Raw genomic sequence first — 26,752 nt, 5'->3', positions numbered from 1 at the left:
ACTATCCTACTACTGGAAACATCCTCTCCACATGCACTCTGTGTAGGCCTTTCATTATTGGGCAGGTTTCAATGAGATTTCCCATTTGCTCCCAGTATTGTGACTGACACTGACATCAATGGTACTTGAGATTTAAAAAAATCTTTTAAGGATATAAAATGAATGGTACAATGTATCATCATTACGCCTTTCATGTTTATCATCTCCACAGACTACCACAGGGAGAACATATAAACTCCCTACAGACATCACCCGTAGTCAGGATTGAACCCAGGTCTCTGGTGCTGTAAGACAGCAACTCTACCGCTGTGCCATGTGCCACTGTGTTACAATTTCTAATGCCTTCCATTTTTATTTATTATACATGATTAGCAACCCTTTCTTCTGCTGTTGGAACAAACATTACTTCCAATTATTGAAATAAGATGCAATATATATAACCAACATGCCCAAATTGAATTGTAGCGTGGGTGCTTGTAGGGGGGAAATGAAGGTTATTAGATGGCGTAGAGAGAACAAAAATCGCTTTCATTATGTCCTGCCTGTTAATATATGGCAAAGTTAATGGCCTAGATAACATATAAAGAGGAGCCTATTACTCTTCCCCAACTGAAAATAACTCAGATTTTTTAAATTTGCCATAAAATAGATAAATAATGTTTCTGAATATGCTGAACAGACATACTGTATTTTAATACATCTGTTGTTTTGAAATTGTTTCCACTTTTCATTTATATTGTGTGTGAGACTGAGCAATAAAAGATTCCTGCCCAGATTCATGATTTTATTATCTGGCTGCCTATTGTACTAGACATAGAGACTGCAGAGCCACACTTCCTCTGAAAACACTGATACCTGGCCTAATAATAGTCATACAGCATTGAAACAGGCCCTTTGGCCCAACTTGCCCATGCCAACCAACACGCCCCATCCACACTGGTCCCACCTGCCCATGTTTGCTCATATCCCTCTAAACCTATCCTATCCATGTGCCTGTCCAAATGTTTTTTTAACCATACCTGCATCAATGACATTTAAAGCAGCTTGTTCCATATACCTACCCCTCTCTGTGTAAAAAATAAAATTGCCCCTCAGGTTCCTGAGTCTTTCCCACTTCACTTAAACCTGCCCTCTGGTTCTAGATTCCCCTACTCTAATAGCCCGGTCCCACGGTACGAGTTCATTCCAAGAGCTCTCCCGAGTTTTAAAAAAACCAAACTCATGGTAAGCACGGAGAATGAAGGTAGCAGGTACGTCGGAGCTCGGGGACGTCTCTTAGCGGCTCGTAACGCTAACGGCAGGTACTCGGGAATACTCGCTAACGGCAAGTAAGCACGGGAAGACTCGTGAACATTTTTCAACATGTTGAAAAATGTCCACGAGAGCCCCTAGTACCGACGAGTGGCCATTACCGTAAATCTCTGAGTTTGAATCAGGGCAAACTCGGGAGAGCTCTTGGAATGAACTCGTACTGTGGGACAGGGCTTTAAGTAAAAGACTTTGTGCATTTACTCTATCTATTCCTCTCGTGATCTTATTCACTTCTATAAGATCATCCCTCATCCTCCTGAGCTCCAAGGAATACATCCCTAGCCTGCTGAAATTCTCCTTATAGTTCAGGCCCTTGAGTCCTGGCAACATCCATGTAAATCATCTCTGCACCTATTCCAGTTTATCGGTTAATTCGGTTAACATTTTTTAAAAAGGGCGATAATAATATTGCGGACTAGTCTTCCAAAAGCTAAGACTTTGAGCTGGAGTTCATTTGTCATCGTAACAACAGGAAGGAGGGCTCAGTTAATTAAAAAGCAAAATTAAATGAAAACCAACTAGAATAAACATTGGGACCACTAGATTGTCATTGAACAAGGCATTTGCTTCACTTTGGAGAAGGAAATTTGCCTTCCTTGCCCAATCTTTCTTTAGTCAGAGGGTGATGAATCTGTGGAATTCTTTGCCAGAAGGATGTGGAGGCCAAGTCAGTGGATATGTTTAAGGCCCAAATAGATATATTCTTGATTAGTACTGGTGTCAGGGGTTCTGGAGAGAAGGCAGGAGAACTGGGTCAGGAGGGAGAGATAGATCAGTCAGGATTGAATGGCGGAGTAGACTTAACGGGCTGAATGGCCTAATTCTACTATCACTTATGATTTTATGATCTGGTCCTTTGAGCTGAGCCACTTTTACAGCAAGGTGATCGAATCTAAAAGCACCCAAGAAATCAATCAGTTCAAGAGCAATTAGTGACGGACAATAAACGATGACTTTGCCGATAACACCCACAATCCACAAATGAGCATTTAAAAAAAAAACAATTCCATGAGCAAGATTACAAAATTAAAATGTCTGACGTTGCAGTCTGAGTTCATAGTTGTGGAAATTTGAATACATTTATCTGAAATTTCTCCTTTTCATATTTTTATAAATAAAAATGACCATGCTTAGGTAATGAATGCTAGAGAAATTCAGCCGGTGAGGCAGCATCTATGGAGCGAAGGAAATAGGTAACGTTTTGGGCCGAAACCCTTCTTCAAGATACAAGATACATTTATTTGTCACATGTACCAATTGGTACAGTGAAATGTGTGTTCACCATACAGCCATATGAATAAAAAAAGAACACAACACACCATAGACTCCAACATAAAACATCCCCACACAGTAGAATCAAAGTTTCCCACTGTGAGGGAAGGTACCAAAAGTTCAGTCATCTTCCTCTGATGTTCTTTGATGTTCACCCATGGTTGGGATCTATCGAGCCCTCCGCAGTCGCCGCTACGGGTGGCCCGATGTTCAGGCCCGCTTGCCGGGATGATGGAACTCCGACGTCGGAACGGGAGAACAACCTCAGCGGCTTGGAGCTCCGAATCGGCCACTTCCTACCGGAGGCCGTGGCTCCCGAAGTCCACAGGCCACGCCGGACAGAGACCCACACCGGGGGCCCCCGACAAAGGGAGCCCAGAACTTCGCGACGCCGAAATCAGCGCTGCCCGCGCTGGAAGCCTCACGAACCAAATGGGATCTTGCCAACCAGTGGTAAATCTGGGAAGTACGGGAATTAATTCAAACGCCAGTGATAAATAATCACTGTTACTGAAAATTAGCCCAGTGTTGAGTGGTTGATATTGACACAGTGGCCCAGAATGTATTCATTTGGTGCTGCTTATTTCAACATGAAGCAAATCAAAATGAAAGGTGATGATAACCGTCTTTCTGCGTCTCTGGAAACCTAACTCTGAGCTGCCTGGTTAGAGATGCACTTGTGTCCGCTGAGATTTCTGTGCCAAGTCAAATTACATCATTGCTCAGACTATTCACACTTCCTCGGTAGCATCTGCTCTTAGGCAGTCTGAGGCTGACTAGCTTTTAATAGTGTTCCACATCTATTCATTATCCGGTGCACTAACACCCATAAAACTCTTCACAAGTTATAGCAGTAGAATCAGGCCATTTGGCCCATCGAGTCTACTCCGTCATTCAATCATGGCTGAGTTTCTCCAGCATTTTTGTGTACCTTCGATTTTCCAGCATCTGCAGTTCCTTCTTAAACAATCATGGCTGATCTAATCCCATTTTTTTCCTGCCTTCTCCCCATAACCCCTGACACTCTTTCTAATCAAGAATTTGTCTATCTCTGCCTTAAAAACATCCACTGACAGTTTCCACAGCCCGCTATGGCAATGAGTTCCACAGATTAACTGCCCTCTGACTAAAGAAGTTCCTCCTCAGCTCCTTTCTAAAATATGCCCTTTAATTCAGAGGCTATGATCTCTGGTATCACTGACCATTTGAGTATAAATACCCCCGACTCCAAACTAAATTGACTTCTTCATATAGTGGACCAAATTTGGTATTTGTCCAATGATGCCATTTAAAATTTCTGTTTATATACTATAAATCGAAAAGACAGCACCCATAAAGACCTGGAAGTTCCTACACACTCGGGACAATTTACCAAGCCAATTAACCTACAAACCTGCACGTCTTTGGATTGTGGGAGGAAACCGGAGCACCCAGAGAAAACCCACGCAGGCTGTGTATAAACGCCATACAGACAGCACCCGTAGTCAGGGTCAAACCTGGTTCTCTGGCGCTGCAAGACAACAACTCTACCGCTGCGCCACCGTGCTAACCTCGAGGTTCGATATTAAACACTCCAAGGTTGACGGACCGACCATTCCGCTCGTGTGGTGAAACACCTGGAGCTCAACAGATGGAAGTAGTAGATTTAGCTTTGCAGCATTACTGCGATGGGTCTGTGTGGGAGCTGTAACCGTCCTAGAATCTAAACATTGGATAGTAAGTAAATGATGGTTTAAAATTAAATTTAAAAGATTCTGAGGTTCAACATTTCTGCTGATTCTAATTTTTATCAGGACTCCATGATGGCAGAGATATAGTCAAAGAGAACCTCTCACTTCACTGTTGGAATTCAGCCCAGTTGTCAATATTTGGTCCCATTCTCAATGTTTGTCTGCATCCCTGTTATCACCACTTCCCCAGCCAACAATGGACCATTGTGGGCTCCACCCTTCCTTAGTCATCTATTGCCGGCCCTGATTTGTCCTGGCTTTTTCCTCCCTCCAGTTTCCCCCGCCCTCTTCTACTTTCATCTGGCGAAGGGTCTGACCCGAAACGTTATCCATCCTTTTTCGAGCGAGATGCTGTCTGACCCGCTGAGTTACTCCAATACTGTACTATCTTTGGTATAAACCAGCATCTGCAGTTCCTTCTTACTCAACATTTATCAATTTGTCTTTGAAACATAATAGTTCCAATTTAAGTTCATAAGTTCATGAGTTGTATGGGGCAGAATTAGGCCATTCAGTCCATCAAGTCTACCCTACCATTCAATGATAGATGATCTATCTTTCCCTCTCAACCCCATTCTGCTGCCTTCTCCCCATAACCCATGACACCCGCGCTAATCACAAATCTATCAATCTCTGCCATTGACTTGGCCTCCACGGCATTCTGCGGCAATGAATTCCACAGATTCATCACCCTAAAATTTTGATTGAACATGCTCAGTTTTGAGTGCTGTGTTGCCCAATTTTGAGTCTTGCCCAGAATTTTGTTATCGTTTGAAAGCATGGCAAATGCATTATTATGTTTGCACTTATGTCTGGAGCCTGAAGAACAGCAGATGTGGAAGGGGCAGGACGGGGAAGTCTGCTCATCATGCATGGCCTTATTTCTGAGTAGATTAGTGGCTTATACCCCTCGTGAACAAGGATTTTCACAAAGAACTGCCAACATAAAATTATCTATGGCAAAGCAATTCATGCATTTCATTCCTTAACATCATTATAGAGCACTAGGAATTGACTAGGAGACACACTAAATCCGTTTCATCCCGCTATGCAAGTTTGTAATATAACTTTACATATGTTGTATGTTATAAATTATGTTATATCTACAGCATCATGGTAGAATTGCAGCCTTACTGCGCCATTGACCCAGTTTCAATCCTGACTATTGGTGCTATCTGTACGGAGTTTGTACATTCTCCCCAAGACCGTGTGGGTTTTCTCCATGTGCTACAGATACCTCTCACACTCCAGAGACATGCAGGTTTGAGGTTTAATTGGCTTCGGTAAAATTGTAAATGTCCCTAGTGTGCATTATAGTGTTAATGTGTGAGGATCGCTGGTCTGCTGGTTGGCCGAAGGGCCTGTTTCCACGCTGTATCTCTAAACTAAATTAAATTCAGACATTTGCAGGAAATATATTTCTCGTGAGGATTTCCACACTGCAGGCAGAGTGTACATCACCTAGATGTACCTTACCCAAGTAGAAAATGGCATCAGCATTTGCTCTGTTGAGGCTTCAAGGGTAGTTGCTGAACATGCAAGAGAATAGTTTACAGCAGTACAGGAATGGAGTTGATGGGTAGACACAAATTGCTGGAGTAACTCAGTGGGACAGGCAACATCTCTGGAGAGAAGGAATGGGTGACCTTTCAGGTCGAGACCCTTCTTCAGACTGAGATTCTGGGGAGAGGGAGACATAGAGATATGGAGGGGTAAGGTGTGAAAACAGATCAAAGCAGACCATGATAAGGAAATGTTAGAAAGGTTCACTGTTAACTGTGGTCTATTGGGTATTGGCATGGATCTGATGGGCTGAATAACTTCCTTCTTTGTGTAACAAGTAAGACACTGACACCACTCTAAAGAAGGGGAAGTTTCTGGAGGAGCCTGTATCATTATATTATATTTTGATAGGTTTGAGAAAAATCTCAGAACTGTCAACATCCAGAACAAATGATGTTAACACAAGATTCCTGGAAACGTCTGTCTTTCATGGTGACATTAACCATAATATTTCACAGTGAATTTTTCACATAAAATTATTTTATGTGGAAAATATAGAATTATGAGGTGTGATTGACTGGAAGAAAAGGATTTAGGAAGGCAATTTTTTACTCAACTTCACTGCAACATTATATGGCAGAGGTTTTTATGCCCTCTGTAATGTTTAAAGGCTTTACACTGTAGTTATGTTTATCGGGATATTAATTTATTGCCAGGTCTTGCTTCATGAACCTAGATTGTGTTCTCAATATTTGGCTCAAACATGAGACAGTTGCACCACATGTTATTCCGTCGATCAATTTTAAAAGAAATCAAACCAGCATTTTGAGTAGGTTTAAAATTCACTGAATGACCTTACTGATTTCAATAAACACAGCTACCATTCTTGCATTTCAGTATTAATATTTTGCTAATTCCAGGTAAATTCCCTGAATGAAAGCTCATAAACCCTGCTACCACTGGCCAAAAGTCAGAAACACAGTCGCTTGAGAGTAAAATGACACATTGAAGTTACGTGTAAACATTAGACTTCAGAGATACAGCACGGAAACAGGCCCTTTGGTTCACCGAGTCCACGCCAACCATGATCAATCTTTAAGTCATTCTGGCATCAGGGGTTATGGGGAGAAGGCAGGAGAATGGGGTTAGGAGGGAGATTGCGTAGACCTGATGGGCCAAATTGCCTAATTCTGCTCCTATTACTTATGAACATGGTCCAGGCAGGTGAAAGATATCTCATCACAATCTTGACTTAAAATATATTGCCTGTATTATAAGAGAATATAATTGCATACAATGGGTAACTAAAGTTAAAATCAGTAAGTTATGATTTACTTTATTTGAAGTAATATGATAACAGTTCTAGTTTATTGCACTAATAACAACGGCAAATGTGTCTAACAGTACCTCTACCTGAATGCTCAATGATGAATCACTAAGGTTCACACATCGTTCAAAGAACACATTACAGTAAAAGGATTAATCCTAACAAATTCTATCATATAACACATGGCGTTTGTATCAGTTGTGCGATAGATTTGAAAATGAAAATGGATTGCTTTCTGTGTGCAATTCGTACATAATTGAGAACTTCCACACATGACTTGTCTACAGTGGAGACCACTTAGAGCACATCAGCGGCATCAACTGGCACGCAATGCATGCTTGACTTTCCATCAGCAAGATTGAAGTATACACGTGTGCTGAAGAAACCGAATGCAAGCGCAGATCTTAAAAAGAAAATGTTGCACATAAGTTAAAGGATCAACCTGACATGAGGAATTATCAGGGGAGCCTGCCATTGAGGACAACCATTGAAGCAACCATCATCTATAACATCTATACCAATATTGTCAATATATACCATTATCTATAATATTATGCATAAGGCTACCCTTTTTTCTTTGGCGGTAGGATGCAACTTCTCTATTTTTGGAACAATGTCCTTACTTTCATAGACACAATGCCCCTTCATTTGTCTGAAATGTGTAGTTTCCATGTCCATCACTGACTCAGCACCTCATAGGTACATGTTTCATAGAAATAATAAGAAATAGAAGTAGTTTTAGATGATTTGGTACCTTATGGCTGCTCCAGTATTTAATGAGATCATTATGCAGAAAGGAACTGCAGATGCTGGTTTATACCGATGGTAGACACAAAGTGGTGGAGTAACCCAGCGGGTCAGGCGACAACTCTGAAGAAAAAGGAGGGGTGTTGTTTCAGGTCGGGTTGGGTCTGAAGAAGGTTTTCAACCCGAAACGTCGCCCTTTTTCTCCAGAGATGCTGCCTGACCCGCTGAGTTACTCCAGCACTTTGTGTCTACCTTCAATGAGATCATGGGTGATTTTTGCACATCACCACTCCTTTGCTGCACCAACCCCAAGCATCTTGATTCCTTTAATCTAGCATTCTTTGTCTTGAATATATCCAGTGAACGAGTCTCTACAGCACTGAGGTAGAGAATTCAAAAGACGATGTGTGCGGTGTCTCAATCAGCAGTAGGAGATCCCTGGAGCAGTACAGATTCAATGGGTCAAATCATACCCAGTAACCATGGGCATTATGTAATAAAAATCTGAAGAACAGTCAGGACTTGAAACCTCACCTATCCATTTCCCCCAGCGATGCTGCCTGACCCGTTGAGTTACTCCAGCATTTTGTGTTTAGCCAAGGACATAATATGAAAAGAGATTAAATACCCTTTCGCTTATCAAAAAAAATTAAGGATCTTTATTTGCCTGTTCTTGAAAACTGATTACTAAAATCTAAAGTAATTTTCTAGTTCAAGGTTACTCCAAAAAAATGTACAAGTTGAGTTTATTTTCGCAAAGTGCTGGCTCTTCACATTTTATTGTCAGAGGGCAAACATTTCCCACTGCTCGAAGTCAGGAGGTTGAACACAGTTCCTCCCTATCCACCCTTGAAATGATTGCGCTTTTCAGCCTCAGCCAGTTTACCAGTCTGAAGAAGGGTCTTGTCCCGAAACCTATTCCTTCTCTCCATAGATGTTGGCAAGCTGAGTTAGTCCAGCATGCATCTTTGGTGTTAGACCAACACCTGCAGTTCCTTCCTATTCTGGATGAGGCCTGGCAGAGATGGCAGTAAAAACAATCCGATAGCCCCTTAAATCTACAGCCACCTCTTTACAAGAATCCTTTGAACTTATAATTGGTGTCAGTGCCCCCTGGTACGTGGGCTGGTCCCAAGTTGATGACTGGTCTCCAAACCCAGGCCAGTCCTGAAAGACCAGGCTGATTGTTGCTGCCCTGATCTGTCACCCAGTGTGTACTGTGCTTGGTCTGCTGTGGCAGACAGCAGAAGGGTTTATCCATCACCCCATATAACACTCCTCCAGGATATTGGGCTAAACTGGTGCTATTTACCAGTTACTACCTCGTCAAGAATGTTTTATTGTCATATGTCCCAGATAGAACAACGAAATTCTTACTTACAGCAGCACAACAGAATATGTAAACATAGTACACTGTAAACAATATAATAATTGTAAGTTGTCCCGAGTGTGTAGGATATTGCTGGTGTATGGGGATCGCTGGTCGGCGCAGACTCGATGGGCTGAAGGGCCTGTTTCCACGCTATATCTCTAAATTAAACTAAACTAGAACAATTAGCCATGATTTTATTAAGTAGTAGAGTAGCAAAAAGGGACCAGAATAGTCAACTCTTGCTTCTGTTTCTCTGCCATTGTGTAGTTCCTTGGGATCCCAGTCTTGCAGGAAAAAAAGGATTTGCCGTGCTTAAAGTGCATGATTTTGGTCCTTTTCCGCAGAGCATGGTAGCTCTGCTCCTAAACATTAAAGAAAATTATGTTCAGACAGTGACAGCAATATTTTCATGGAATTTAAATGCCAATGTATTTCTGACATCAAAACAGAGCCTCTTTAGGACATTGCTCGTTTTTATCATGCACTACCCAGCAGCTCATCAATATTTTTATTCCCTCATGTGCATTAAAGCATTAGTGCATCCAGCACATCAAAGAGTAATCACCCCAGACATTATGGCGTCACTGTTGGCTTTTGATTGCCACCATGGAGTTGTTATCGGCTGTAGTAGAAAGCACTGCAGTCCCAATGGATGGAACAAATATTTACATATTAATACTTAAACAGCCATGCGTGTCCAGATAATTATGCTAATATAGATTTTTGGCATTACACTAATGGTGATTGGACATGTTTTTCTTTAAAGTTAACAATTTGTTAATAACCTGAATCTTACTACGTACTAAATGCTTTCAGAAGTATTGCTGTTGTGGAAGGTGCTATATAAATGCATTTCCCCTGAGAATCCAACATTTATTCTCTTTTGGCTAACAGGTATACATATTTGAAATAAATAGCTTTTTTTACTTTTAGGATGTATATATTATTGCTCTTTTTTTTACTGTTTCCTGATTCCTATGTTGTAGCTGTAGTATTATGTGGAATAGTCTACCATGAATAACTATCTTCACTATTAACACAAAATGCCGGAGTAACTCAGCGGGACAGGCACCATCTCTGGAGAGAAGGAACGGGTGATGTTTTGGGTCAAAACCCTATTTCAGAATGTCTCGCTGAGTGACTCCAGCATTTTGTGTCATCCAGAGATGCTGCCGGTCCCGCTGAGTTACTCCAGCATTTTGTGTCTATCTGGTGTAAACCAACATCTGCAGTTCCTTCCTACAAAGAATGTTCTGGTGCCCTTGGTAAAAACTGCCAGCTGCAATTGTAATATGCAAAAATATTGTTTGTTAGAGTGTAAACTTCCAACATAAAAATTGAGAGGAAATATAAGACGCATTTTTTGTTAAAACATTAAAATATGCACCAGGATCATAATGGGCTCTTGGGGTCCAGCATATATTATTTAGCCATTCTACAGCATTCTACAGTTTTAATGCATCTAATGTTCCCAGACTCGCAGATAACTTTATTTAATGGTTCTTACGATGATATTAACTAAAGGGCCTGTCCCACTTGGGCGACCTAATCCGTGAGTTCTGGCGAGTTCGCCCTCGACTCATACTCGAGGTCGTAGGAGGTCGTCGTAACTCGCCTTCATGCTCGAGAGTGGTCTCCGCGTACTCGAGTCCTCAGCTAGGTCGCGGCGTTTTATTCAACATGTTAAGAATAGCCTGCTAGTAAAAAAAGGTCGCCATTGAAAAAATCAATACTTTCTTTACTCGTAGGTTTAGTCATAGTAGGCCGTAGTAGGTCGGCATGTTTGTCGTAGGTAATCGAGGGTAGTCGAAGGTAGTCGTAGATAGTCTTCATCATAGTTGATGGGAGGTCAAAGGAGATCAAAGGAGGTCGTCTTCACTCTCCACTATTCGGTGTCCAATTTTCCCAAAGTTAGTCGTAGCTAGTCGAAGCTGGTCTTCTACATAATCGAAGGAGGTCTTTAACGTCATTTCTAAAAACTCTTCTAAACTCGCAATTAGGTCGCCCAAGTGGGACAGCCCCTTAACATATTTTTAAGCAAGATTGCAAGTGTCTTTTCATCTATGGAATAAAATGTATATTTACCACTGACAGCATCTAATAGAATCAACAAGCACTGCAGAGATGAACACATAGAATAACAATAATTTCACTTGGAAACGTGCCCATTAGGTCACCTGCGGCAAAATGAAAGTTAGTTTTCAAGCCAATTATCAATGAAGAACACCTCATTGTTTTGTTTAATCCCCTGTTGCCATTGTTAGTTTTCTGCTTTTCTTCCTGCTTTCCTATATTTCTTTTGGATTATCAATTACTTTTACCTTTTAATTTTTTTGTTTTTTTTTTATTTTGATTTTAATTTTCATTGTCTCCCTTCTCACTCTGTTCTGTTTTCACGTTTCCCTCCTCTCTGTCTTTTCTGCTCCTGCATGTGTGTTTTGCTGTTGTGTTGTGCTGCGCTTCATTTTAACAACAGTCCCATAAGAGACAGAACCAGAGACAGACAAAGAGGCATTGGGAAAGCAGACAGCAACAGGGGAATAAAACTGGCAGCTCTAAAGGAACTGGCGTTGTTTATAATGTAAAGATAAAGATAAAAAATAAATGCCAGTTGTGGGTGGGGCGCCAACATGAAGAAAATGCATCACATACGGTACTTAATGGTAAATTACCTGAAAGTGTTTTGATGCAATTTAACAAATTATAAACTCCATGAGGCTTTTAAAACAAAATCTCACTTGTAAGAATGTATTATTTTAAAGCAGAGTTCAGCAACTATTTAGTTATAGGATGTTGAGTTAATTGGAACGAACGTAGTTAGGATTGGATTACTAGATATTCTGGTAATAAGAATCAATTTGGAGCAAATTGCTTGTTGCTACATTTAATTCCAATCTGCCACAGATTTGCAATTCTATTACAGTGATATGTCAATGCATTTTGTGCAGTTTCATCCTTATCTCCCTATATGCCATCTTTTACGCGTAATATTGCATTGGATGAATAAACCAAGACCAACAAGGTGCCATCTCAGGGAATATGAAGGAACCTAGGTTTCCTGGCTACCAGTGCAACAAAATGGTGACCCTACATATTTTAGTTTTCATATTTTTAATTAATATTTTAATCATGTATTGTCTTCCCGCTGGCTGGTTAGCACGCAACAACAAAAGCTTTTCATTGTACCTTGGTACACGTGGCAATAAATTAAACTAAACTGGGTCAGGACTTGAGGTGGGGGATTGCAACCTTCACGTGGTCCGCCCTGTTTCGATGAATGCAATCAACCCCGTGTGCAGTGGCGTAGCGTGGGGGGGGGGGGCCAGTGGGGCGGTTGCCCTGGGCGCTAAATTTTTAGGGGTGCAAAAAAATTGTTGAATACATTTTTTAAATAAAATTAAGAGGCCCGGGGAGCCGTTGGAGCGAGGAGGCGTTACCTGGAGCTGTGAGTATAAAAACAGCGCGGGCCAGGCCGCCGCTGCTGCCCCAGCTCCGAGTTCTGGTCGCCGCTGCCGCTGTCCCAGCCGCCGCTGCCTCTGCCCCCCAGCCGCCGCTGCCTCTGCCCCCCCCGCCCCCGCTAATGAGGAGGCGCAAAACTTTAAACTGCCCCGGGCGCTCAAAACCCACCCTACGCCACTGCCCGTGTGCACAATCAAATAAAATCAAATAGAACAAGTTGTCCTACAACTTTAGGCTGTGCACGCCATACGCAAGAAGGAGAAGAAGAAGTCAGGACTTGTCTGTTCAGAATTCTCACCCTGAATCATTCTGATAAAACTGATCTTAGTTATTTCTAGTCTGTCAATATCTCTCATCCCTGAAATAATTTGGTTGAAACTTCTCTGCACCCTCTCACGGACCTTTACATCCAGCTTTGTGTGTGGTCATCTGAATTGGATGCAAAACTCTCGTTGTGGTCGAACCACAGTTTGGCTTTAGTTCAGCATAAACATTCCGCTCTTGCTGGGCTCAGTACACCTGACTATAAACAAAATAAATATCAACCTTTTCTTGACAGATAACCATTTATGTGAAATATCATGAGAAAGATTGTACAGAAGTCTTGCTAAAGGCTCATGTTCATTTAATTTTAAATTCACAAATATATCTATGTTTTGTTTTGAAAGCCTACAAAGAGAAGATGAAGGAGCTGTCAATGCTCTCCCTGATTTGCTCCTGTTTCTACACTCAACCACATCCCAACACAATTAACAAATTTGGTGGTGAGTACGAGTATTTGGTAACTTCTAGACACTCTTATTTTTAGATTTTGCCGTTTTACTGTAGCTATTTGTATTTACATGGCGATATTTCCATATTGAAAAGACTGGGCTTGTATTCACTGGAGTTTAGAAGGATGAGGGGGATCTTATAGAAACATATAAAATTATAAAAGGACTGGACAAGCTAAATGCAGGAAAAATGGTCCCAATGTTGAGCGAGTCTAGAACCAGGGGCCACAGTCTTAGAATAAAGGGGAAGCCATTTAAGACTGAGGTGAGAAAAAACTTTTTCACCCAGAGAGTTGTGAATTTGGGGAATTCCCTGCCACAGAGGGCAGTGGAGGCCAAGTCATTGGATGGATTTAAGAGAGAGTTAGATAGAGCTCTAGAGGCTAGTGGAATCAAGGGATATGGGGAGGGCAGGCACGGGTTATTGATTGGGGACGATCAGCCATGACCACAATGAATGGCGGTGTTGGCTCAAAGGGCCGAATGGCCTCCTCCTGCACCTATTTTCTATGTTTCTATGAGATGGCAAACTAATGTAAAAACATCTATCTACAGATGAAATTAACCAGTTTTCACATTATGAAATTGATGTTTAGTTAAAGTCAAGAATCAAGAGTATTTAATTGTCACATGTACTGACCAGAAAACAATGAAACTATTACCTGCAGAAGCAAAACAGGGATATAACTCTCAAATAAAATATAATGAACAAAAAAAATCAACAAATTAATAAATTGCATCATGTGGAGAACAAAAATAGGATGATTTAATACACCGGGTTTATTGATAATAATATTGATGCATTGACCGTTAAATATGGGGGAACCTCTGGGGGGGATTTCAAGTGCGTTCTCGTGATTTTGTCCAGATTAAAGAAGGCGCCGGACCTTGCTGGAAGATCGGTGGTGGACCTGTATTCACCATGTTCTACTTCATGTTTTTTTATTCCGCCCATAGATATGGAAGTGAAACCAATTAATAAACGTGCATCTGGACAAGCCTTTGAAGTTATTCTGAAACCACAGTCCACTGACTTGTCCCCTGAGCAACCCATCACACCAAAGAAGGACATCTCTTTGGAGAAGCTGCAGGACCAGCTGGATGCTGCGGAGAATAGGAGAAAGGTGGGGCACACGGGCTGTTTCATGTCCAATTGAGGAGTTGAACATTCTCCATCACCGAAGCGCAATAGATAAATGCTATTCCTAAAATAGACACAAAATGCTGGAGTAACTTTGCGGGCCCAGGCAGCATTTCTGGAGAAAAAGGATGGGTGACATTTCAGTCTGAAGAAGAGTCCCAACACAAAACGTCACCCATCCTTTCTTTCCAGAAATGCGACCTGACCCGCTGAGGCACTTTTTGTTTATCTTCAGTATAAACCAGCGTCTGCAGTTCTATGTTATTCTTTAATTATCTCACTGTCCCGCAGGTATACGGAATTAACAACAAATCTGTCCATTTGTAGAAAGACTAACACAAAATATTATTGATGCTGGAATCTGAAATAATAACTGAAAAATCCTGGAAAAATGCAGCTGATCAGATGGCAATTGAAGAGAATACACAAGTGTGTTTAAGCTTGCTAATCTTTCATAAACGACCACCACGCTGGAATGTGAACTCTATTTCTCTCTTCACTGAGGGTATCTGAATTATGGAGATGTTTCCACTAGTGGGAGATTCTAGGATTAGAGGTCATGGCCTCAGAATTAAAGGACGTTCTTTAAGGAAGGAGTTGAGGAGAGATTTCTTTAGTTAGAGGGTGGTGAATCTGTGGAATTCTTTGCCACAGAAGGCTGTGGAGGCTGTAAGTGGATATATTTAAGGCAGAGATAGATAGATTTTTGATTGGTACAGGTCTCAGAGGTTATGGGGAGAAGGCAGGAGAATTGGGTTAGTTGGGGGAGCTAGATCAACCATGATTGAATGGTAGAGCAGATTTGATGGGCCGAATGGCCTAATTCTGCTCCTATCACTTATGACCTTGTGAGTATTTGCAGCATTTGTATTTGTAGAGAGTGCTTAGTAGGAAGAGCTTAATAGGAAATGTCACCTCTACACCACTCCAGGAAGCATGATGCTCTACAGAGGATATATTTTTGCTCATTGTGTCTGTGGCAATTTTTCGTGAAAGCTTGCTGAATTGTCCCACCACTTGGTTCATTCTTATTAGGTCTTTACACCTTTCCTTTCATCCAGTTCCCTTTCCTTTTTATTCATTTCCTATTTGAAAACCTCTATTGAATCTGTTTTCCCTACCTTACAAATAGTGAATGTTAAACACACCCATTTCTTCCACTATCCTTTTCCCCATTATTCCGCCACGCTTTCCCCTTCCCTCCCACCCCTTTCCACATGTATCCGCCCTTCTGGCTTCATATTTCACACCCCTTACATCCTTTTGTCTCCATTTGTGTCAACCCATCTGCTAATCAAAACGCCTCCCTAACCCTGTATCCACCCTCTCATTCGCCAGGCTTTGTCCCACCCTCACCTCTTTTCTAGTTTTCTTCCCCCTCCTTCCCCCCTGTGATCAGTCTGATAGCGTCGCAACTCAAAACATCTCCTATCCATATCTTCCTGATATGCTGCCTGACCCGCTGAGTTACTCCAGCATTTTATGTTTTTTTTTTGTAAACCTGCATCTGCAGCTCCTTGCATAAGAAGGAACTTCAGATGCTAGAAAATCGAAGGTAGACAAAAGTGCTGGAGGAACTCAGCGGGTGCGGTAGCATCTATGGAGCGAAGAATAGGCGACCTTTCGGGCCGAAACCCTTTTTCAGTCTGAAGAAGTGTTTCGGCCCGAAACGTTGCCTATTTCCTTCGCTCCATAGATGCTGCCACAGCTGCTGAGTTCCTCCAGCACTTTCGTCTGCAGTTCCATGTGTCTCCAAATCCTAACAAGTTTCTGTGAAAGGGGAGGGGGGAGGTCTCTTCATTTCCTCCTGGTGCTTTAGCCATTTATTCCGGGTCTATGTTCGCTTGTTATTGTTCTTTTGTGTAGAAAGGAACTGCAGATGCTGGTATATACAAAACAAAGTGCTGGAGTAACGCAGTGGGTCAGGCAGCACACCTGTGGCGAAAAAGGATGGGTGACGTTTTGGGTCGGGACGCTTTGTCAGACGCATGTTCTTTTTACCAGTTTCTGTTGAACGTTATAAGGTGATGTTTTGCTGAGGTCCCTTTCACACCAGTTTAATTTCTGTGGATTTGCAGTCACAAGAGATGCAGCTTCTGCAGCAACTGGCAGAGAAACAGCAGCACAGGCACATTGTGCTACACCGGGCTATTGTGGATAACAGCAACTTCAGCACGACTACCGAAAGGAAGTTAAATCAGAAAATGGAAACTTATGATGAAAATCGCAAAGCCCACATAGCCGCTCTCCAGGATCGCCTACGTGAGAAGGCAAGTACTTCCCTTTTTACGTTTTAGTCCTCTACATACTGCAACATATCTAAACCTATTAATCCTAAATAATCACCCTGGGATCATAAGACATAGGAGCAGAATTAGGCCATTTAGCTCAACGGGTCTGCTCCGCCATTCGATCATGGCTGATCTATTTTTCCCTCTCAACCCTATTCTCTTGCCTTCTCCCCATAACTATTGAGACTCTTACTATTATTACATTCTGTCATAAAAAATACATTAATAACACCAAGACCCTCACTCTTACACCTTCATTTGGGGAAGTCTTTGTAGGAAGCTAGGGTTTCTGATGGGCAGATTTTAACTTGGACTTGCTTTTCATAAGTTCACAAGTCTTAGGAGGAGAATTAGTCCATTTGAGCCAACAAGTCCACTCTGCCATTCAAGAGTGGCTAAAGAAGATATTATGTTTTAGTTTTCATGAAGATATTGTGTTTTATTTTAATTCAGAGATGCAGCACGGAAACAGGCCCTTCAGCCCAATGAATCCATGGTAACCATCGCTAACCCGTTCACAATAGTTCTCCATTATCCCACTTTATCATTCACTCCCTTCATTCTAGGGCCAATTTACACAGGTTAATTGACAGACAAAGCCACACGCCTTTCATAAATTTGGGGATAAAGAACCAGAGAAAACCTTTTCCCTCTCATCTATCATTGCTATCCAGAATGCAACAGCTTAAATAAGCCATGACTTATTTGTTCCTTCTAAACACAAACATAGCAACACATTTTCCTAATCTTAACCAAGTCTCTTTGAAACTTAGTTTAGCAGCTTCTGTAAAAAGTACTGATCAATTAAATAAATTAATAATTCTTAATTTTTGTACAAATACTTACTCTTAAATAAATTCTAACTTTACAAAGTAATATTAATGTATTTAATTTGTTATGTACATTGTGAAATGCATTCAGAAAAAATACATTGAAATGTGTGGACTTCAAAGTGAACAGCAAACATTAAAAAATCCAAATGCTGATACTAATGAGCCCCAAGCCTATTTAGTTTTGCTTTATAGATGTGTTACTTACAGAGAATAACACGGTTGTGCAACCCAAAATTAAGTCTGGGGTCTCACTAATATAATTTGTAAGATGGAAAGGTTGCAGAGAAGATTTATGAGGAATGTTGCCAGGACTTGAGGGCCTGAGTTACAGTGAGAGGTTGGGCAGGTTAGGATTTAATTCTTTGTAGTGCAAGAGAATGAGGGGTGATCTTATAGGGGTGCATAAAATGATGAGGGGAAAAGATAGCATGAATGAACAGAGTAGGGGAATCAAGAATTATAGGGCATAGGCTTAAGACGAGAAGGGAAAGGTTTAATAGGGACCTGAGATGCAACTTTTTCACATGAAAGGTGATGGGTATACAGAGCGAGCTGCCAAAGGAGGAGTTGAGGCATATATGAGATGAGCTGGCAGTGGAAATCTTAGAAGCAGATACATTTATAGCCTTTACAAGACTCTTGGACAGGTACATGGACAGGAACAGTTTGGAGGGATATGAGCCATGTGCAGACACAGACAAGTGGGGCGATCCCAACTGGGCAACCTGGTTGGCATGGACAAGTTGGGTCAGAAGGCCTGTATTCGTGCTGTTTAACTTTAAACCTGTAAGTAATATCTTAATAGAAACTGGCCACTTAATCTTAGAAGCATAAAGTTCATCAGCAGCTACTATTGCTTTTTTGGTTTTTTTTAAATTATTTTTATTAGAAGCAAACCCATATTACAAACATTTCATGTATATCGGTCATACAATGTTAATATTATCAGTTGTGGATTGGTTCTGCTTCTAGTTTTTTTTTTTAAGGTGTCCATCATTTACATTAAAGATACCCCTCCTAACTTTCAGTCATTGATTGATTGATTGGCTGATTGGAAGATTCAGCATGGAAACAGGCTCTTTGGCCTACCTAGTTCTATGTTATCCCATATTCCAGCCCACTCTCCACACACTAGAGGGGAATTTACAGAGGCCAATTAACCTGCAAACCTGCACGTTGTTTGGGATATCAGAGGAAACCCACTCGGTCATAAGGTCTCCACACACAGTACCCAAAGTCAGGTCTCTGGCATTTTGAGGCAGCAAGTTCTATCCTGACCACATTTGTGACATACCTGTATCTTGGCAGAACGCTGTTGGAACTTACCTACGCGGATAACAGTGAAAGGATTGCCGGTTACAAGACTGATTTTTCAGGTGTCTTACCCTTGATAATCTGTCTGTTTTGTACGACAGGAAAGGCATGCAGCCGAGGTCCGCAGAAACAAGGCGCTACGAGAGGAACTTTCTGGCTAAAAAAAACGTTCTATTGCTTTGCAAAGAACACCGTGGAATGAATCTACTAATAAAATCCTGGTTATCACGATACGTCTTTTGTTTCTGAATTCGGTACTTATTATATAAATAGGTCATGCTTTTTTTGCATTTGGAATATTGGTTTTTTCTTTCTGTGCAATACCGAGAATTGTAAGCAGGCAAAAATCAGCAGCACATCAGTAATCTAATAATAATCAACACATTCAGAGTATTAATTGTTATTGACATCATAATCTGCCAATGTACTTTATCTTGTACAGTATATAGAGATGCATTATATTGATTGACAGACTCAACCTACAATTAGAGAAAAAATGCCAACAAATTGATTAATTTTATTATATTTCCTGCATAATTGAATCATTATGTTTCCCTAAAATTTATAGGTGCTCATAGGTATTAGAAGTTTTGGATGGATTTCACCATTCTTTGTTGGAGTTCTCTTGGATCTAAAGGGAATGGTGATATCTGTTGTCCAGCATGATGTAATTGTCAGAATCTATATCCATTTGAAGAATAATTGAGTACCTCATATATGGTTTATTTGCACAAATCATTATTTGTATGTCAAACCCAATTAATCAAATCAGGTTAAAATTGACTATTTATCAAACATATTTCTAAAAAAGTGTGCCTAAGATGTATTTTAAAATATATATTTTATTATTTAAATATTATTTTATTTAATAATGGCTTTATTTTTTTAATTTTCATTAATAACAATGAGTTAACAAATAAAGAATTTTAGATGAAGATGAATGTCAATTAATTACTCTGTGGAAAGATCAGAGATTAATTATGACCTGTTGCCGCCTAAAGGTCTATATGTCTTAACTAACTATGGAGTGTTCAGTCTTATCAAACGGTGACATTACTCACTAGACCTTCACAAGAACTATCTATTTGGCTCTTTATGTGGGGTGAACTTGTTCATAAACAGAGTAAGTTCCATCTTTAAATAGCAAATGTCATTGGTAGCATTGTATTATATATGAATCTTTCTATATGTCCATGCTCTCTGAAGAGGGGGAAACTTCCAAGCTAGTAAGCAATGTTTTGGTGAAATTAGTCTCTCTACAAAAATGGTGTGCGAAAAGTTCTAAATTATCCAGCTAACTTTTTGTCTTATTACTGCGATAACTGTGCTGAGTAGAAAACGGTTTGCCAAATATAAAGCTGTATAAGTTCCAGAGTGTTTGTTTGTTGTGCAGTGTAACTTTGAAGATTCTTTTGTAAATACCTACTTTTTTTAAAAATTGTTTGGCAGGCTAGTACATAATGCATAACACTGTGTCATGCTAACACCTCATTTAATGATGTGCCATTTCACCTCAGGCTCTGCCAGTGTATGTATTTGCCTATCGGACTTGAAACTAGAGTCAGGGTAAGACCGTAAATTATGCTACATTCTTTCATCTACTCACTGTATTTGAAGGGGGCTTGTTTTAATCACTTGATTAGATCTTGCTATTTTTTGATGTGTTTGTATATGAATCCTTATGGGAAGATGCTAACAAATTTCTCTCGCTTTACACAATAAAAAATGACTGGAAGTAGTCAATTTGAAGATTCTTACCCACCCATTTTAGATTCCATAATGTGCATTTAAATGTCAGTTTAAGATTGCTGTAATGTGCAAGGTGTGATTACAAAATAAAGTCCATGATATACACAGTTACCTTTCCGCGCATTGCTCATTATTTGATATATCTTTATACATATTCTGTTATTAAGGGTTGAAAACTATTGCCAGCCAAGATAAGAGAATCATCAGGACTGTAAATAAGATAAAGTGTGTTATTTAGGGATTTCTGAACTTTCAAATTCAATCCCGCAATTTATTTTTCCCTTCTCTACTGCTGCTCTTCCTCGAAGTTATTTGGTTTCTCTTGCCAATCCCTTTTGGTTTCTATGTTCTTAGAAACATAGAAAATAGGTGCAGGAGTAGGCCATTCGGCCCTTCGAGCCTGCACCGCCATTCAATATGATCATGGCTGATCATCCAACTCAATATCCTGTACCTGCCTTCTCTCCATACCCCCTGATCCCTTTAGCCACAAGGGCCACATCTAACTCCCTTTTAAATATAGCCAATGAACTGGCCTCAACTACCTTCTGTGGCAGAGAATTCCAGAGATTCACCACTCTCTGTGTGAAAAATGTTTTCCTCATCTTGGTCCTAAAAGATTTCCCCCTTATCCTTAAACTGTGACCCCTCTTCTTTCCTTTCAGATGGGAAGACACACCATTGTACAGCATAGAAACATGCCACTCAGACCACTGCATCTATGCCATTCATCAGGCCTATCTAGGTCAATCACACTTGCTGTTAAAATCCCTGCCACCCTAAATACCTGTCATTTAGGTGCATCCTAAATGTTGTTCCTGTTACTGCCTGAGGAGGAAGAAAGCTAGAAGGGAGGAGAAGGGGGACAAAGAATAGCACCTATTCCCTGCCAGACATTGACCTGCCCCACCTCTCGTCTAACCTTCTTACTCCCCCCCCCCCCCTCCCCCCATCAGTCTGAAGAGGGATCCCACCAGAAACGCCATCTATCGGTGTTCTACTAACCCGTTGAGTTATGCCAGTAGGTTGTATTTTTTTTGCAAACTCAGCATCTGCAGTTCCTTGGTTATGCAATATTTTCTATTATGTCCACCTAAGGGACCATAATTATGGAGCAATACATTTGCACAGGATTTCTTAAAGATTGAAGCACAGATTCTTGTCATTTGGCAAAGCTGTATTTATGCCCCTCATGAGCATTTTCCCGTCCAGCCCTATCTCATCCTGTTCACATAGCCTTTTATCTCTTTCTCCCTCCATCTTTCTGTAGATTGCCATTAACAACTTCTCTGTTGGTCCCAAGAGCTCCATAACATCGTGCAGTTTTTCACCGCGTGCGAAATAGAGACCTTTCTCCTGGATTTTATTGGACTTTCTAATGACCATCTTCCATCTGTGCTTCTTTGTTTTGAGCTACTCCACCATAGTACATGCATTCTGTGCGGGAGGGTGGGGGTGGGCGTGGGGTGCGGGGGTGGTGCAGGGTTCATTCAGCAGGGAAGGGAGGTTCTGACATTAGTTTGGATCAGATTAGTTTGAAACTTGCACAACCAAAGAAGCTGTCAAGGAGAGATTACCGTTTATAAGTAGGCGAACAAAATGTGAAATCCTTTTGACGTGTCATTTTTCATGTATTGCTTAGCCATATGCACGCCCATCTTCTGGCAAGGAGCTTAGTGAAGCTATTAGCTGCAGATCAGTGATAGCACATTATTGAGTCAGATGTTAAAAGCTGAGTAACTCAGCGATCAGGCAGCATCTCTGGAGAAAATGAATAGGTGACATTGAGGAACTGTGCAGTTCCACCCACCCTCTTCACCATTTCCCCGCTTCCCTCTTCACCATTTCCCCTCTACTTTCGATCCCTCAACCAAACTTGTTAAAAGCAGACTATTTCATTGATGTTAGTGAACCTAATATCCTAAAATGGTGGGAAGACATTTCATATTTCGTTACAACAGAAAGAGGCTAATCGGCCCATTGATTTACTGCCACCTCTCAGGGTGATCTTATCAATGTCGTCTGAAGAAGGGTCTCGACCCAAGACGTTACCCATTCATTCTCTCCAGAGATGCTTCCTGTCCCGACGAGTTACTCCGGCTTTTTGTGTCTATCTTCGCTTTAAACCAGCATCTGCAGTTCCTTCCTGCACTTATCAATATCATTCACCCCCTCACTTTCCTATAACCTATTCACTCACACATGCAAGTCACTCCAACCAACCACTCGCAAACAAATGACTCGATCTTTTCAGTGTTTCATAAAGATGTAAGCATGGGGTAATATTTTCTAATATCTGCACTTTAAAAAAGGGCCAGAGTTATGGAACAGAGGGATAATCTATAGAAGCCAATTAACCTAATACCCAGCATGTTTTTGGGGATATGAGAAACCCCACACAGTCGCAAGAAGAATGTGAAAACTCTGCACAGGCAGCACCAGAGGTGAGATTGAACTCTGGACACCGGAGCTGTGAGGCATCTTCACTACCTGCAGTCTGAGGAAGGGTCTTGATCCAAAACGTCACCTATTCCTTTTCTCCAGAGATGTTGTTTGACCCGCTGAGGTACTCTAGCCTTTTCTGTCTATCTACCCCCAGCGTATCTATGCTGCCTCGATATTGGTGCACAATTGGCTGTGAAGTATTTTGGGATCCTGAGATCTAGAAGGATGCTATGGAAATGCATTTACTTTCAAAAAGGAAAGTCTTCCAGCACGAATCTTGGTATAATCTCTTTTATTAAACAATTCTGAAAAATGGTCTCAACCCGAAAAGTCACCTATCCACGTTCTCCTTAGATGCTGCTGGACCCACTGAGATACTCCAGCACTTTTGTGTCTTCATTCTACACACCATACTATTGACCCAGATCCGAGGTGCATGACAAAGGGTCATGTCAACATGAGAATGAGGCAGAGTAAGGTATTTACAGCTAAGATGGTATTCCTGAGCCATTAAATATCTAATTGGACAGTTAATAGCACAAATATATTAGGCACATGACTTTAAATTTAGTTTAGTTTATAGTTTAGTGCTGCAGCGGGGAAACAGGCCTTTCAGCCCATCGAGTCCACACCGACCAGCAATCCCCGCACCCTTACACAATCCTACACACTAGGGACAATTTACAATTATACTAAGCCTATTAACCTGTATGTCTTTGGAGTGTGGGAGGAAACCAAAGATCTCAGAAAAAACTCACGTGGTCACAGGAAGAACATACAAACTGTGTACAGACAGCACCCATAGTCGGGATCAAACCTAGGTCACTGGCGCTGCAAGAGCTGTAAGGCAGCAACTCTACCACTGCACCACTGTGCCACCCATAAGTTCTCTCACATTACCCATGTTAGAAGAAGCTACAGGAGCCTGAGAACTAAATTCAAATTTTACTCTCCACTGGTCTCTGCAAATTGCCCCTGATATGTAGGGTGTGGATAAGATAAAACAAAGAACTAGAGTAAATGGGTGAGCGTTTAGGGTAATAGTCGATATGGACTTGGTGGGCCGAATGGCCTGTTTCCAGGCTGTTCCTTTAAAACTGAAGAAAATCTAAAGCTGGATCATGCTATATCAAAAATAGCTACTTCCCATCAACCATCAGGTTCTTGAACAACCCTAACCACCATCAAACCACTATGTACACTCTGTATTGTTCTAGGAAGGAACTGCAGATGTTGGTTTAAACTGAAGATAGGCACAAAATGCTGGAGTAACTCAGCGGGACAGGCAGCATCTCTGGATAGAAGGAATGGGTGACGTTTCGTGTGGAGACCCTTCTTCAGACTCTGACTGACTGACTTCAGACTCAGTCCGAAGAAGGGTCTGGACCCGAAACATCACCTATTCCATCTATCCAGAGATGCTGCCTTTCCCACTGAGTTACTCCAGCATTTTGTCTCTATCTTCGATGTACACTACAATATCTGCACTTTGGAATAGCTGATAATTTATTGTATATTTATTGTTGTTTTTGCATCTAATGTGCCTATAATGCTACAGCAAGTAAGAATGTCATTGTTCTGGTTCACATCTGGTGCATATGTCAAATAAACACTCTAAAGGATCAGGACTTTAAAGTTAACGTATAATTACATATTTTCTATTTATAAAAGGGAAAGTTTTGTTTTCCCGTAAATTACAGCTGTGAGAATCATTTCACTCTCTGATAAAGTGAGAAGATGATGCAATAATTCTGTCTGGTGTTATTATCTCATGCGACACAGAATAATTCATGCTGGCAATTACTTCAGCAAAGGGCTTCTTGAGATTTTAGGAACTGAGGCAACTTACAGTAGCTTTTGCTATGGCAACAGACACTCTAGAGAATGTCAGAAAGGGCACAAGTGAAAAAGGAAAAAAATGTAGGAGTTGAAAAGATGATCAGTAGTCCCTGCAGAGGAAATTAAATACATTTTTTCAGCAAGTTTCCATTTCTGGTGTTAAATTGGATAGCACTGGAAAATGGCTGCACAGAGCACAGCGTGAGTTGTTGTAGGTAGAAAACAAAAGTTATGCACAATGGTGGCACAGTGGTAGAGCTGCTGCCTAACTGGGCCAGAGACCTGGGTTCGATCCAGACCACTGGTGCTGTCTGTACGGAATTTGTACGTTCTCCCTGTGACTATATGAGTTTTCTCCGCGTGCTCCGGTTTCAATAGGCAATAGACAATAGGTGCAGGAGCAGGCCATTTGGCCCTTCGAGCCAGCACCGCCATTCAATGTGATCATGGCTGATCATCCCCAATCAGTACCCCATTCCTGCCTTATCCCCTGACTCTGCTATTTTTAAGAGCCTTATCTAGCTCTCTCTTGAAAACATCCAGAGAACCGGCCTCCACCGCCCTCTGAGGCTACCTCCCACACTGCAAAGACATACAGATTTGTAGGTTTATTGGCTTTGGTGACGGTTAATGGGGAGAACTTGTTCTTGAATCTGCAGATAAGTTTTAGATTATCTTTAATTTTAAAGAAAGCCTGGAAACAGGCCCTTTGGCCCTCCACACTGACCATTAATCATCCGTTTGCACTAGTTCCTGGTTTTCCACTTTCTCATTAATTTCCTACACATTAGGGGCAGTTAGCAGAGACCAAGACTTATCTAGAAATTCCATTCCTATCTGGGATATTGCAGAGGCAGATATCTCCTGCTATTCAATGGTCTAAGAGCAGTGAAAGATTTAGGTTCTGTCTAGATCATGAGCAATAATACTATGGACAATCTGAGCTTTATGGTAGCTCAGTACGTTAAAAGAGATGGGTTCAAAATGGTGCACAAGTAGACAATGTGCTGAAGGATCAGCCTACTTCCACTGAACAATCAACTTCAAACTGGGAACGCAGAATGATCCTGGATGATCCAGCTTGATTTGTGTAGTTTGCATATTATAGCAGATATTAGCATTTCAAGCTCTCATGCTCCAGCTACCCATGTTCAGTCTCCAGCACTCCTCACCACCTACCCATGCCCTTCCTAATACGGCAGCTGGCACAACTATGACTCAACTATGTACAGTTGCTATTTTTTTGGCTGTAGCACCCTAACAACATGTTAAAAAAAGCGTCATTGTAAAATTGCTGCCAATACAAAAATACTTGATTTTTTCTGCTTCTGGAGTTATTAATATGTGAACAAGTTCTGTACAACAGACAAACACCTCATATCATCCACAATCGTTCATCACTTGGACAATATCTTCTGGGTCTAGAAGGCAGATTTCTTCCTCTTCACCTGCTGATTCTCTTTTGTCTTTGCTGGCCCTTGTAACTCCGCATCAGTTAGATTTCCAGTATTCTTTTGAACTATGCAGCTGAAATTGAGTTATGTTCATTTTCATTATACCTGCTGATCAATAATGATTGGAGAACTCCAAATAATATGTTTATGGGGTATCGGGATTAAGTTGTAACTGGCAGAACCTTTCCATGA

At 41.1% G+C, this 26,752-nt stretch overlaps 1 protein-coding gene across 1 annotated transcript in view; it reads left to right on the top strand.

The window, feature by feature from the left end:
- The window catches only part of LOC129707466 (stathmin-3-like), a 28,522-nt gene extending 7,589 nt beyond the window's left edge, over positions 1 to 20,933 (top strand). Inside the window, exons 2-5 of the mRNA XM_055652513.1 lie at positions 13,390 to 13,485; positions 14,452 to 14,618; positions 16,714 to 16,905; positions 19,175 to 20,933. Of these exons, the coding sequence (XP_055508488.1) occupies positions 13,390 to 13,485; positions 14,452 to 14,618; positions 16,714 to 16,905; positions 19,175 to 19,234 (515 nt within the window). The 3' untranslated portion in view covers positions 19,235 to 20,933. The remainder of the gene's footprint in view (positions 1 to 13,389; positions 13,486 to 14,451; positions 14,619 to 16,713; positions 16,906 to 19,174) is intronic.
- The last annotated feature ends 5,819 nt before the right edge of the window (positions 20,934 to 26,752 follow it).

This window comes from Leucoraja erinacea, chromosome 21 (genome assembly GCF_028641065.1).
Source record: "Leucoraja erinacea ecotype New England chromosome 21, Leri_hhj_1, whole genome shotgun sequence".
NCBI lineage: Eukaryota > Metazoa > Chordata > Chondrichthyes > Rajiformes > Rajidae > Leucoraja > Leucoraja erinaceus.
Note: the sequence above shows the minus strand (reverse complement) of the source record. Positions and strands in the feature narration are given on the sequence as shown.